The 15,194-nt window shown below is 45.3% G+C and overlaps 1 protein-coding gene across 1 annotated transcript in view; it reads right to left on the reverse strand.

Moving 5' to 3' along the window:
• Positions 1-15,194, reverse strand: part of CSMD1 (CUB and Sushi multiple domains 1) — a 1,869,885-nt gene that overhangs the window by 172,831 nt on the left and 1,681,860 nt on the right. The window contains 3 exon segments of the mRNA XM_055335505.1: positions 2,495-2,611; positions 7,243-7,312; positions 10,634-10,752. Coding sequence (XP_055191480.1) covers positions 2,495-2,611; positions 7,243-7,312; positions 10,634-10,752 — 306 coding nt within the window.

The following is a 15,194-nucleotide window of genomic DNA, read 5'->3' on the forward strand; positions in this document are numbered from 1 at the left end:
AGAAGGATATTTAGAGATTGTAAACTTTATCACAAGCAGACCTGGTGCATTACATTTAATCTTTAATATCACAGTCGATTCTTGAACAACCCAGGCTTGAACTGTATGGGTCCGTCTATATGCAGATTTTTACAGTACAGAACCATACGTGTATCTTCTCTTTCTTAATATTTTCTTAATGATTTTTCTTTTTCTCTAGCTCACTTTATTGTAGGAATACAGTACATGATACGAATATAACATACAACTTATGTGTTCATAGGCTTCTGGTCTACAGTAGGCTACTAGGAATTAAGTTTTTGTGGAATCAAAAGTCATACTTGGATCTTTGACTATGCAGAGGTCAGCACCCCAAGCCCCAGGTTGTTCATGGCTCAAGTGTATTCTGAAGCATAACTACATCTATTCTAAAGAGCCAGGGACGGTGATACTATTTTGTATGTATTTAGGATTCATGACCTAAAATTTACTACTTTCGCCTTTTCTTCAGGATGTTTCCAAAACCCAATACTATGCAATATCAAACATTTAAAGACTTAAATTATTTTAATTATAACATTTCATAAATCTTTTTTCTCATTCTGATATTTCTTTAAATAGATATTTTGTTTGAGTTCATAGATCATGACCATAAGACAACATGACTCATTTTTCCCCCTAAATTATTATCTTTCATATTGGCTTATGCATGAGCAACATAAGGAAAAATGCCAGACTATAACCTTTTCAATCACAGAATGGTCAAGTTGGAAAAACAAGTTAATAAAATATTTATATCCATTCATGAATAATGTATTTCTCATGAGATCTGAAAGGAAAGTGGGAAATATTTGGAATAATAATAATAAAAAATCCACCTGACTTCTTTGTTTTCTGTTGTTTCTGTTTACACGGCCAAGACCTGGGCTGCACACCTGAATTGTTTTAGTTAGCCCTCACGATAACCCTATGGGGCTCTTTTGGTTTTTAAGATGAGAAACGCACATTTCCCATTTTGTAGACCATGCCCCACCAGAGTCAGCACTGCTGTGGGCCTGCAGTTCTCTGACTCTCTGCTTTTAACTACTGTGGTCATTTGTCTAATAAGCCTCTGACCCTCAGGGGCCTTAAGGCTGTGTTGGAATAGGGTGGGTCGCAGGTATGGCCCATCCCCATCCAACCCCACCGCTGACTCAACCATTGTATCAACCACATCCACATCTTTAGATCCCCAGGGAATGGAAACAGACCCCGCTTTTGAGAATAGCTGAGTTAATGCTGGTTCAACACAGCGCAGAACTACTTCCCCAATGCTCAGAGAGTTGATGATCAAAAAACAAAACTACACTAAAAAACTGGAAGAGATAGAGAGCCTCTGTAATCCTTTAGTGGTCTCTCCCCTTCCTAATTCCACTCACCCCCTGGCTGGCCCCTTAAAAACCCCAATGGACATGAACTCCCATGAGGTCTCCCCAGCGGGGGTGCCCTTCCACACTCCCCTGTTCCCTGGTGTCACACTCCATGTCTGTCCACAGTGTGTCCACAATCGCACACCTGACTGGAACCTGCCAGGCCCTCCTGCCTACGATTCCTCTTGGCTGCTTTCTGCCAAGCAAGTGAACCCTTCCTCTCCAATTCTGCACTCCTGCTGCTGCCATTCTGGGCATAGGTTCTTAAGGCAAAGTTTAGAAAACCTAATAAAAAATATGATCTTCTAGGGCACTGATTTCCACTTAGGCTTAAGTTCATCATTGAACTAACTTTTCACTTAGTGTGTAAGTTCTCAATCACTATTTCCTAGGACACTCAGTGCGGGCCTACCTTGGTGCACCTTCCCAGGTGTTTTGGAGAAAATCACAAATGGAGAAAACCCAAATTAATGAGATCGGATATGTAGGACATCATGATGCAGACAAGGAAAGTACTGGTAGGGAATAAAAATTTCACGAAGACTATGAATTTCTGGAAAAGGCCATAATGAGATTTCAGTGTCCACAACAATTAAAATTATTAATTATTTAAGGTGGATAACCAGAAAGTTTGAAACTAAGTATTATAAAAAGCCATTTCCATGAACCTACATCAGTGCAATATGTAATTACAAAAAACTTATAGAACAATCCTAAAACGTGCCATAACCTGAAAAAGCCTTAGAAATCGTTCCCAAGAAACAACAACCATCAGTGAATTCCAGAAATAGATCATAAAAGGTGGTATTATAAATAAAGACATGGATAATTGAATTAGCGATGCTACATTTTATACTTCGTGTGCTCACTCTATCATCATCCATCTAATTTAATTTGCCTTGAAAAGAGCTGCATGGCCGAATTGATTTTTTAATAACTTTCTGTTCTTGAAGTCATTCTGCCAAAGCTTTATTTAAATTTCTAAGCCACTTTCAATTAAAGACAGTTACGTCAACAGAATAAGGTGCATTTTTTATTCTGCTGAATTCTTTCCAATATACAAATTAAAAAGTTGAATTTTTAGGAATGAAAATGCTTTCACTCACCGTAGCCAATGGGCAGCTCGATCTTCCAGGTGCAGTCCAGGTTGTTGGGGTAAGCGCCCGGAAACCCTGGGCTCAAGATCACACCCCCCATGCTGCTCAGCGTCCCTCCGCAGGTTGCTGTGAAGTGGACAAGGGTGCTTAGTGCTGGGGTCATTGCTTTCCACCGAGGGGATTTAATCCCAGCTGCCCTATTTGTGCTACATGAAAGCAAGTCTGCAGAAGTGGGTTTACCCTTAATTACAGCACACACACAATACAACGACTCGTTATGCACGGGTCCGGTTCTCCGTCTCCACCTCAGCCACTGAAGAACAAAGACTGGTTTTCAAAGACTATCTGCTTCTGGGACATGGTCCACGGAGACCCAGGAAAGGTCAGTCAGTTTAATGCATATCAGTCAACATCCCCATGACTTTCAGGGTATGGGCTGCTATGCATCGAGTGATAGTATCAGCTACTATTTATTCACTCGTAACTACGTGCCACCTACCAGGCGGAGTAAACACAGTGCATGACTTCATTCTCATAAGGCCCTAAGAAAGGTGGTATTATTATTATTACCCATTTTACAGATTAGGAAGCCAAGCCTGATTGGTTCCAAGACCAATGTTTTAACAAGGAGGCATTACCTTTGGAATTCTGTTCTGTTTTGGAGTGCAGCTCACCAAAACCACGCTCTCCCCGGCCAACCTCACACTCACTCTAGTGACGGGACGAGAACTAAGCTTCCGTGTCTGGCCTGATCTGGGTTACTCACGTTTTATGCTACTGTAGCTGTGGTTTGACTATAACAAAACAGCTGGTTTTATAACACACTTGTCAAATAATATGCGTTAAAGCAGATGAAATTCTAACCCTTGACCACTTGTGACCTATTAAAATGTCAGTTTTCTTATATTTCAATGTAATAATGCAAACGCTTTAACTTCTTCACAGGGAGTCACATTAAAAGGCTTTATTGCTATCCTAACAATGTTCTCATTACCCAAACTGGGTTTTGGAGGAAACCTCTTTCAGAGATCTCTGAATCTCCACTTAGGACCTGTAGCGGAGTCTTTTTCTTCTTTTTAATCACCAGTACAGAAAGACTTTATCTGATATATATTTGATATGGGGAGAAGCCTAAATTAGTCTTAAAAAAATCAGGTCTGGTGAATATGGTAATTGCCCAAGCTAGGGAATCCTAGTCTGAGTTTCAACACTGTATAAGTTATTAAAGATGTAGTTTCAAAAAAAATTTTAAATGTAATTTTGTGGGATGAGGGAATAATGCCAGTAAAGCCCTGACTGTCAGCTTTGTTGTTAGAGTATGAGCTCTCCAGGGGCCTGCTTTGTGGGTATATCAGGTAAGTGGAAATATGGGCTCTGGGATGCACTTCACCCACGGGTGTGTCCATGCTGGTGAAGGCAGGCTGGGGGATCTGGGGGGCATCCCTGAATATAGTCAGCGGTAATATTCCTCCCCTCATGGCTCTCATCCCGCGGTGGAAGTAAATATGTACGTCCAACCACAGGGGAGAGAGACGTGAAAATGCCAAATCAGTGGCAACAACAGGAAGACAGATGTGAAGCAAAGTTGACATTTTTAAAGGGGCCCTTCCTTTTGAGTTTGAGCATGACTTTTATGAAAAAGAAGAGGAAAAGATTGGGAATCATGAAATATAAGCATCCATGCACATCTGCAACTGAGGACCGGGACAGTCTCACAGGAGCTGACCCGGTGGCTGGGTGATGGAAGTCAGCACCGATGGTGACATCTTGGTTCACACGGGTCAGCTATGGGTGTTGTGAAAGGGCCTAGACATTGGGCAGACCTCCTCTTACAATCATGACCCAGATCCCCAAGGACTTAGTTATCTCAAAAGATTGTAATCCCACTTTAGTTTCTCTAAAACACACAAAAGTCATCCAGCGGACATACCAGCAGGGCTCCCGAAGGACGTGCATTGATCTATTGTTTCCTCCTTTGTGATATTTAAAAAAAAAAACTCCACCAATGGACTTGTCTTACTTTATATTTGTTCAATCCTACAATCAAGTCTGGGCCTTCTTCCCAGGGCTTACCTGTCCATCAGCATTTGGTAAACTGACCTCCTACCTCCTGCTGGAGAAACGCTCTCCACCCCAAATCCCTTCTTATAGTGAAGTAGCCTATGTAGAGAATTCATGGCAAACATGGTGTCTCCAAAGGACGAGGTGTTTAACACCATAAAATAGCTGGGCATCTTACGTCTTACTGGATTTATTTATCTTCTTTTGTGCAGATTCCTGATGTTTTTGGTGACAAAAGGTGGAACTTTGAGTCCAGGGCACAGGCCATGCCCTGCTGGAGAGCCCCCCATGGTGGAGGGAATTCCAGCTGGGCGGAAGGGTCCTGGCAAACACCCCAGCCGCTTGGGGGCTTGCGGTGATGTTTGAAATGGTTAATAGCACTGGTTACGCTCTGAAAATGGCACTTGACACTCTGTAACCCATAGAGAAGTGTTTTGATATAAACTGTCTTCATGAGGGCTTGAGATCTCTAATAAATAGAGATTATCTCTATGGATTTCTAGTCGTAAAATCCCCTAGCTTGCGCTCCCTGGATGCTAACAGCTAAAAAAAAAAAAAAAAAAAAAAAGCAACAACAACAACAAAAAAAAACAAAAACAAAAAAACAAGACCCCTTTCGATCTCTCAGAACAGACTTTGAGATTTGTCGTGGGTTGTTTGTGAGTTTTCCAGTGAGAAACCTTCCTCTACTGCTCGCGAAAAGTTAGGAGTGAGCAGGTTAGCTACGGGAGTTGATGAATCTTCGACGTTTGCTAATATATGAGACAGGCTAAATAAAAGATAAAAATCAATTATACTTGGCTAACGTGGGTTAACTATTTGAATAAAACATGTCCTCACACAAAACAGAGTGCCGGCAATGACACACTTTTTGATTGAATACCCGTTGTTGGCTGATTTCAGTTCAAAGTTAAAAATATTTCAATTCTCAAGTTTACGGGAAGGTTCTTCGTTGAAAAATAAACAGGAAGATGGATGTCCTATAAGGAAAGGGCAGATGTTCCATAAGGAGAGGCACCCCAGTCACTGTCGTGATGAGCCATGCGGTCTGCCAGCCCCGGACGCTCTTCTGGAATCAGCTCCCGAGGGTCGACTACATGCTCACAGGGCACTGCTGCGAGACTTGTCACTGCAGCCCTCGGGCCCTGGCAGGGGAGGGAGGCCCATCGGGACCCACCGTGCTGCAGCTCCGAGGGCCTTACACTGCTGCACTGGGGCCGGGCCATGGGCAGGGCCGGGGCATCCAGCCAGCGAGGCGTCCCCCTCAGGGGCGGACATCAAGGAGGTCCCCGGGCCCGGAAACAAGATATCGTGGACATATTTGCAGCAGGTGCAGCACTGCACGTCCGCTTGCCTTGGGCCTGAGGGGGACTGCCCAGGGCACGGGGAGGGCAAGTGCCTGGAGGCGTGCACGTGGGGCGGTAGGCGTCGTGGGAAGTGCGGGCAGGGGGCAGGGGACTGGTGCCGGGCTGCATCCCCAGCCGCCCATGAAGCTGGGCCGTGCTGTTCCGGGCCGGGGCACGGCTATGCAGCAGGCCGAGGGCTGCGAGGCCCTGAGCAGGGAGCAAGCTAGTCCCCTGATGAAGCAGGAGCACAGGTCAGGACCCGGTGGCCAGGGATAGCCATAGCCTAGATGGGGCCTGCAAGGCACCAGACGGCGGGGAGACCCTAATGCTGAGGACTGCTGGTGGGAATCACGACTGGGGAGCCCTGAAGCGGTGGGCCCCCAGGGGAACCATATGGAAGCTGAGGTCATATCCAGACCACACAAAACAGGTGATGATCATGGGGGTCACCTAGGAGGGGGGTTCTGGAGGGGGAACGGGTTTGGGGAAGGCAGGAGGTATGCAGATGGGGAGGATATACTGAGTCGCAAAGGTGAGGGTAGCACCCAACAGTCCTGTAGTCACCTGAGCTGTAAGCAGACTCTGCATCAGACATACAGCTGTGGGTATGGGGCCTGCTGTGCCCAGGGTGGCCCTGGGACCCCCACCGCAGCCTCCACACAAGAGGTTAAGTGGGCCCAGGACCCAGGCTCTTCTTGCAATGCTGTGTTGGGAGCGCCTTTCCCTCAAAAGGCAGGCTGAGCCCGTCCTAATGGGCACATCCACGTGGGCCGTCTCTCTGCTTCTCCTATAAAACACTATCCCTCCAATCCATCCATTCATTGGTATTTCTGAATTTCGTTTCTGGACACTCAGTTTTCCAGAGGCCTAAAGGCCTACACGGAACACGGCTCAGACTTCCAGACCCACGGTGTTCGTTCCTTCTCGTAACTAATCCACTGGCCCTTCTGGTATGGATGTAATTTGCCTTGGTTCAGTGCCTTGATCTAGCAATGTGACATCTAATCCACAGGGGCAGTCCACAGATGACAAAAAAGCTGAGCTAGTACATCCGTGGGACAAGATGCAAGCTCAGTATTTGCCACACCTCCTGCATGATGATGTGATTGGTAAGGTACCGAGGGTACTGAGGGTACTGAGTGTACTGATGAGGGTACTGAGGATACTGAGGGTACTGATGAGGGTACTGATGAGGGTACTGATGAGGGTACTGAGGTTACTGAGGGTACTGAGGGTACTGATGAGGGTACTGAGGGTACTGAGGGTACTGAGGGTACTGATGGTACTGAGGGCTCACGCACAGCAACGTGCCGTCGGGAGGGTCAGGAGGGGCAGGAGGGGCATCCTTACCAATGCAGAGGGGGGATGGGTAGTTCCAGCGACGGACGGTGCCCGGCATACACGAGATGTGGGAACGACCCTGTGTGAGAGAAAAGGAGGTAAGGCTCACAGGACCAAAGGAAGAGCGTGCAAAGTTCCGCTGCGAGGACGTCCGTACTTTCTGTGGTTCCCTTTATAAACGACACACCAGGCATCGTGCAATGTACTGCACTAATGTTTGTCCATGAATCACATACTTGGAATCAAGGTAGAAAAAAAAAAAAAAACAAAATCCATGACCATTTTAATTCTTCTCGCTAAAACCCAAATTTTGCAGGGTCCGTCTCGGTGACTATTTGGGACATGCCCCTTTCCCTGCTCAACGGGATGGCTTGGGCGAAACACATCTTTTTTCTATTTTTTAATCATCAGAAGTTACGACTTTCGGTCTGAGAGGCTGTGAACACTAGGTACTGGTCCAGAGGGGGGAAGGTCAGAGATATGTAATCTGCTCACGAAAGGCATCTTTGCTGTCCCCTCGTGCTTCCCGTTCACCCACGACTCACACACACCTATGGTCCCACAGAGAACTGGGTCGGTTCCTCCATCCGAGAAGAAGGAGGCCTGATAGTCGTGTTACTATCACACAGTCTCACAAACTGCCAAATGATTGTGGCGGCAATAAAATTAATCCGCATCGCCCACGGTCTCTTTATCCTTTAATTATATGAAGTTTTCAACTTTCAATCTTAAAAAAAAAATAAAATAAAACAAACCCGTCTTATTATATCCGTTTAATCACACAGAAGCAGGTTAAATCCTGAACATTTTGTGCCGAAATCCCTCTCACGCTAGAAGCGAAGCCAGTAAAGAGCACCTCTGTGCAGACCATCGGTTTTTATTTTTTTTTTCTTCCTTGGGCCTCAGTCGTCCTCTCCGCCCTGAGCGCTGATCCTGTGAGTTTCCACCTGCCGCCCGCAACCGGCACAGAGGCAATTGAAAACAAATCTTTAATTCATGCTAAATACTCGTGGGCACGCTGGGGACGCATCAGACAAGAAGGTGCACTAATGCAGTTATCAACGACAGACTGATTCCCCAGGCTCGGGAACATTTCATCCTCGATTCATCTGCCACAAAACTCATTTTCTCATACTTTCTGATATGTTAAAAAGTCATTACAGCAAAAGGAGGCTATATTTATTCTTAGAGAAGACATTCCGTGCTGTACGGCTCCTGCTAAAGTTCACGCTGGGTGTGCGCTCATTTTGTGGTCCGTTAAATTATCTTTAATGGATTTCTTCCTGAATTATGGAAAACATAAAGTGCAAAGGCCTCCAAAGGCGGTTATAGATGCCTGCCCAGAGGAGGGCCATTGGTTACCAGCCCTGGTCAGACTCTCTCTTGGATTTTGGCACAAACGTTTTATATTAGTGATTCCGGCTGAAATGTATACAATGGATCCAACAGGACAGGACTCTATGTAGTTACTAGTTTAACATAAGGATTTTCATCGTTTTGTCTTGTAAAGAAGCACTGAAACCAGCCTGGGGAAGAGGGGAATCCAGGGTTCCGTCTGAGTGTCGGGGCCAGCACCCTCGTCCCCGGTCCAGGAGGCTCCCCAGGCGGGCACATCCAGGCACAGTAGTGTGCGAAGTGTGCAAGGCATGCGGGTCGCCACAGGCGCTGTGCCTCCAGGTACATTAATGTGTTGGCAACTGTGCTGATGACACTTAGCAACTTAAAAAAAACAAAAAACAAAAACAAAACCCGGGCCCCTGTTTGGCTCCCGTGAAGGCAAAGCCAGCAGCTCGTGGAGTCAGCGCTGCCCCCCCGCCCCCCCCCCCCCCCCCCGCAGAAGGACGGAGGAAGAGCCTGGTTTGCATTTGTAACCGGAGCTAATGAGCGGGGCCAGGGCTCCGCAGGTGCAGGTGCAGGTGCAGGTGCCGCAGGTGCGTCCGGGCCTCGTCCACCAGCCCTGATTCAACAGCCCTTTGTAAGCCAGGACCCTACGGGACCCTCCTTTCTGTCTCCTTCTCTAAGGGCTGCAAAGGAGTCATTTGTAAAAGGTCCTCAGGGTAGCTGCTCAGCGACACCATGGGGGGTAGGAGGCGGTGAACACCCGGCAGCGAAGCAAGGATCGACGTGTGGGAGTGTGTTTTTGAGTATAAAGCAAGTAAAAAAAAAAAAAAAAAAAAAAAGGGAGGGGAGGACATACTAATGGCACATCCAAGTAGACTGGTGCGGGGGCGGGGGTCCCTACAAACGAAGCCCTTGGGCCGGGCCTTGGAATTCTCCAGACCGGAAAACAGCTGGGATTTGCCTTAAACGGTCAGCTCAGGAGGCTTCGGGCGCTTGCCCACTGACGTGCTCTGGGCCCGAAGGTGCGGGAAAGGCTCTGTCGGCCGGGGGAGGGGGGGCAGCGGGCGGCAAGCGTGGCTCTGGGGCCCACACCACCCATGCCTGTGCCCCGGGCTCCAGCAAGGATGGTGCCCCGGTGCCGGGAAGGACCTCCCCGCGGTCCCCACGCGCCGCCGTGTCCTCTGCGACTCTTGCCTGCTGCTTTCTTTCCCAAACTCGTTTGTTAAAACTTTGCTGCAGAACTGTTGGAGGACAGAACTAAGACCTTTGTCCTTAAAATACGATCCGCTTCAACGTGGTAATGAGCGTTCACCCAAAAAGGTACTCTATTACCCGAAATAAACGAAGACGAGGCACATAATTAGGTGTGACTATTCCTACTGGACGTTGTAACCTGCGCGCTGAGATTACCGACATCGTTGCTGGCAGCGGCAATCAGAGCCATCACGCCACGCGACCCCCAGACGCTGTTTCGCAAGAACGCTTATTTATGATCAGCCCGGAAAACACAGTAACGGAAAAAATGATGAATGTTGGTACACATTGGGCTATAAAAGTCTGAAAAAACTTTTATACAAACTTATCAAAAACTATGGAGACTCCTCAATAGTCCCCGGAGTGACCTGGGCACCGCAGCACCTGCTAGAGAAGGTAGCAGACAGCGACGGCCCCACCGCCGTGGGCCCTGCGGGACACACTCGGGGCTCAGGGCGGACCTCGCGCTGGAGGCCACAGGAGCGCCATAAACGCGACTCGTGTCAACACTCTGTGCCTTAGAATTTCATCTGCATGCTCATGGGGGGAACATACGTTTGGAAATAAAATAATTACAAAAACAGGGTGCTGAACTGCGGAAGAGAGCTTTGTCATCAGGAGCTATTTCCACGCTATAATGAACATCAGGAGCACGCGTGGCTCCGTGTGACGACTTCGATTTGCAAACAGCAGGAGAGCAGCTAAAGCGGCTCTCTGGGTGCAGCTCTCTGGCACTGGCGTCCCCGAGCCACCCAAGGAATCCCGTGCCAACCCTCTGTATTCCCGACACGCAGAAGGAAGGTACCTGCAAGGTGTACCCCGGTTCACACTGAAAGGAGAGCACATCGTTCACCATGTACCGGTCTCCGATTTTGATGCCATTGCTGGGAAGGGCTGGTTCTTGGCACGCAGCGAGGCCCACGGCTGCAGAAAGGCAGAGACACGGGCTTAGGAAGCACGTAACATAAACAATATTCCTGGTTTTTTGAATAATAAAACAGTTCTTTCCCCTGTTACTCTCCTCCTGACGAAGTGAACAACGACCTTGATTATTTCTCTCGTTGTCCTACCAACGAGACATCAGGGGACTTTAGGTCAGTTATTAGCTACCTCCTGACCATGACTACATTCCACATCCAGCACGAGTCAATCAAGGTTCTCCTTAAACAATACAATGGCCACTTCCACGTTCCCCGTTACACACTCCAATGCCAACACATGCACACTTCAGAAGGGCCTTTAAGGTCACGTTTCTTTTGACATGCAAGACCCATGACAATGCTCTCCTGCTGTTCTTCAAGCAGAGTTGGCCATCTTTTTTTTTTTTTTAAGCTTGTATTTATTTATTCTTGATGGACATAGAGAGACAGAGAGAGGCAGAGACACAGGTACGGGGAGAAGCAGGCTCCCTGTGGGGAGCCTGATGTGGGATTCGATCCCGGGATCCCGGGATCATACCCTGGGCCAAAGGCAGCTGCTAAACTGCTGAGCCACCCAGGGATCCCCTAGAGTTGGCCCTCTTTATGAAAAATTTTAAGTGTGAATCTGGCAACTCTACCCTTCCAGAAAAACATAACACAAGAACAAATACTTTATATATATATAAAATATATAAAAATATATAGTATAAATATATGTATATTATATATATATATATATAGATATATATGTTTTCTCTCTCTCTCATTTAAAGACAACAAAATTCTCAGTGTTCTCAGTAAACAGGCCAATATTTACAGATCCTAAGGCTATAATTAGGCACTTTTCTTGATGGGATTGCCTTCAGCTAGGGCACTAACAATTTTTTTAATGTATCACATTATACTGGCACTCAGCCTAAAATATAGAGAAATTAATGAGTTAGCAGAGATACCTCTCCGTATAAACCCCATAGCACAGACAAACAAAATAGGCAGCTATGGTGTTTTATAGAATAAAAAAAAATGCATTTGAAATGATGCTAAAGACGTGGGGATTGCAAATAATCCTTTTCATCAGTGTGCTACGTCCGATCTCATTCCAGGTTACCCGGGACTGATGGGTTTTGCAGGGTAATGGATCGGGAAGGACATTTGAGCAGCCCAGCTTAAAATTCTCCATGTGACCTTGGATGTACACTTGAGTTCTGGGTCATGACACTAACAGGAATGAACTGGTCAGATTAGTGAACTGATCGGGGCTGGGGATTCCAGGTTATATGGCTGAGATGGGGAAGCGGGGGTCGCCTTAATCAATGCAGAGGCAAAACCTGGTAGGAAATGGAAGAACAGGTCTAGGCAGGGCCCCCAGCTGCGCAACTGTGGGTCCCAGGGCAGAATGAGGGTGTGTGTGGCTTGCCCTGCACGCAAGGCCGTGTCCACACCTGTGGGCTGGCACATCTCAGTTCCTGTGCACACCCCGCTGTCTCATCAAACTCCACTTAAAAAACACGCAAAGGTAAGATTACTAAGGGTTCCCAGAGGGGCTCCAGCAAGTGCAGTGCTTCTGAGAGCAGGAGTCAGTGTGAGGCCACATGGTTCCTGCTCATGCATCAGGTCTGGATCCAGATTAGAGATCCTGCACGGGCAGCTCATGGGGAAACTGCTTGTGCTGAGGATGGCCTATTGTCATCCTGGATGCTCTATGTTGCTCTGATCCTGACCCCTTGTGTCTGAGATTAAGGAAAGGGCAGAGCGAAGTCAGATTAACAGGTCGAGTTCCCAGGTACAGGTATGTATGTAAACCCATCTCTCAGGGGCCCAGCACTAAATTTCTAGACAGTTGGGCTTTATATTTATAGATGATAACGTTACTAAATACACAAAAATACAATCACTTAGGGCTTTACCTTGTTTTGTTAGTATAAGTCTAATTTATGTTTTTCTTAACCCTAGAATATATATTTTATTTAAAATTCACCCTTTCTCTTATCACAGCTTAACAAGATCACCTACCACCTAGCACTAATTTTTTATTTGCTCCTGGGAGGAGGCGGTTGGGACTTAAAATACCTTTGGTATAAATTTAATTACAATTTGAAATACTAAAACGCCGATTTATACTGATGCCACATCATCATTTTGGTATACTTCAAGAGCATTCAGAGACCAGAGACTATTGATAACCCAAAAATGTTCAACATAAGCTGATAACATATTTTGAAATTTAAAAAAATGCAATAAGTAATTCAAAATTAAATTCTAGTTATGCAACACCCATCCCTTTACATATATGATATAATAGGCTTTTACCTAGTGTATTTGTTTAATACATGGTGATTTGTATGCATTTATTATATGTTAATTCATTTTCGTTTCTCCTTTCTTAAATTCTACGTGTAAATCTCATTCATCCTCTGGAAAAAATAATAACTTGCAGTTATCTGTACCTATAGGAATTACAATATATTTTCTTAATAAACTAAAAACATACAAAAGTCCTTTTAATCAGGATTTGATGTGATGAGACTCAGGAAGCAGTTTATGCAGACCCAGATATTTGAACTGTAGACAGGACACATCTTCCTCACTCTCAGTGTCCCTAGATCTCCAGTAGACGGTAGATGTTAACAGCACTAGGATATCCGGTATCTCTAGGGACGCTTCCTAGTAATAGCATCTACGTATATTTATGTATAGACAAGTAAAGAAGTGATTGATACGAGTATTTGTTGAACTACCCTGGGCTAGAGCCCGACTATGATCCATACATCACGTTTCTCTCCTAATGATGCAGTGCCGCCGGCAACACTGAGTCAAGTCGCAGTGAAAACAGTGGATCTGTGTCATGAGTGGAAGATTCTTATTTTTGAGTTCAGGAAAAAAAACAAGACTCTAGCAGAGGGGAGAGTTAAAGGTGTGGCAGATTCAGACCCCCAAAGCAGCTGGGTTTGAAATGCCTTCCCAGGCAGCCGTGTTCACACACAGAGGAGCCTCACCATCTCCTGTGATTCCAGCGTCAGGGTAAACTGTCTAGAGAAAGAGCAACCCTGTGCATTATGGGCTCAAATACAAAAATGGGGAAGGAGGGGAAGCAGCCCCAGAAATGCTGGTAACAATATGAGGCAACAAGTTGTCCCTTGCGGACAGAACAATGGGCTTTCTGACCAGTAGAGGACAGAAGGAGGAGGTAGGCTGAAGGATTTTCAGTACAGAGAAAGGTCAGATTATTTGCATGTGCTCATTATGCTAATCAGCGAGAAATATAAAGAAGATAGGAGAAGAAGGTAGGAAAATAAATATGAGCAGGAAGGAAGGTCAGTTTAAGTCCATACGTGCATATATCATCACTCTTCACAACACCTAGAAAGAGAAGAGTTTTAGAAGAAAGTTGTTGGAGAAAAACTGATTTTTAATGGTAAGTCATGGGTAATGGTAAGCATCACACCCGTGACAGTCAGTCATAAAGCCGGTCGACTAAAAAGTACTGATTTAGACACAGAACGAGACACGTTGGAAGATCTATACAAATAACAGAACTTCTCTAAAATGAAGTTGTGATACAAAACCATCTGGCAGGAAAATTCAAAATTAATTTTTCAAAAGGAGAGACATCTGGTAGAGTATATTGCCATATTGTAAGCAAAAGTTTTTATAGAAAAGATTTCCAGGTTTTCAATGTACGGCATATTTACATTCTATACCATAAATGATGAAACAGCAAATGCTATAAAGCTAGGTTTCTTTACAAGGTGGTTCATGAGCCACCTGATTCTGAACCATGAGGTATCCTGATTACATGTGATAATGAAGATAATTGTTGAGTGTTCTAAAGCTTTAGACCTCTTGCTATAAACAAGCAATGACACAGGGAGAAATATTTTATGTAGCATGGCATTTGTACCATATCAGCCACAGATGTGCATTATAACACTTTCACATGTAAAAATGTGTGGACATTTTGAAATGCGTTGATTTATAAAGTTGGGATTAGATGTAGAAGGCAGCCAAAAAAGTATCTCCCCATGTGTCTACCCTGAGAGGGCAAAGAATATTAAAAAAAAAAAGCCATTAAAAAAGACAAGTATCCTAGTTTGATCAAATCTACAGCCTAATGGCTTTATCTACCAGTGACCATCAAATGTGGAAGTTATGAACCAGAAAATAACAAGTAGCCTCATGGAGTCTCTGGAAGGCATTATAACCATTATCCTAAATTTATTAGGTAAAATGGAGAATGCTTTGCTAAATCTTGAAAATGAAAATAATTTTGAAATCCATGATAAACATGCAATGATTGTCAAATGTGGGGAGCAGGAAAAGTGAGCTCGTGTAGACATAGTTGAGACAACGTTGAGCATTTTTTTGTCAACTTGGCATTGTCCTCATTTTGACTGGCGTAATGTATGATTTTCAAAGTTCACAACTTAAAAGAAAATAAGTATGCTA

The sequence above is a fragment of the Nyctereutes procyonoides genome, unplaced genomic scaffold (assembly GCF_905146905.1).
Source record: "Nyctereutes procyonoides isolate TBG_1078 unplaced genomic scaffold, NYPRO_anot_genome, whole genome shotgun sequence".
Classification (NCBI taxonomy): domain Eukaryota; kingdom Metazoa; phylum Chordata; class Mammalia; order Carnivora; family Canidae; genus Nyctereutes; species Nyctereutes procyonoides.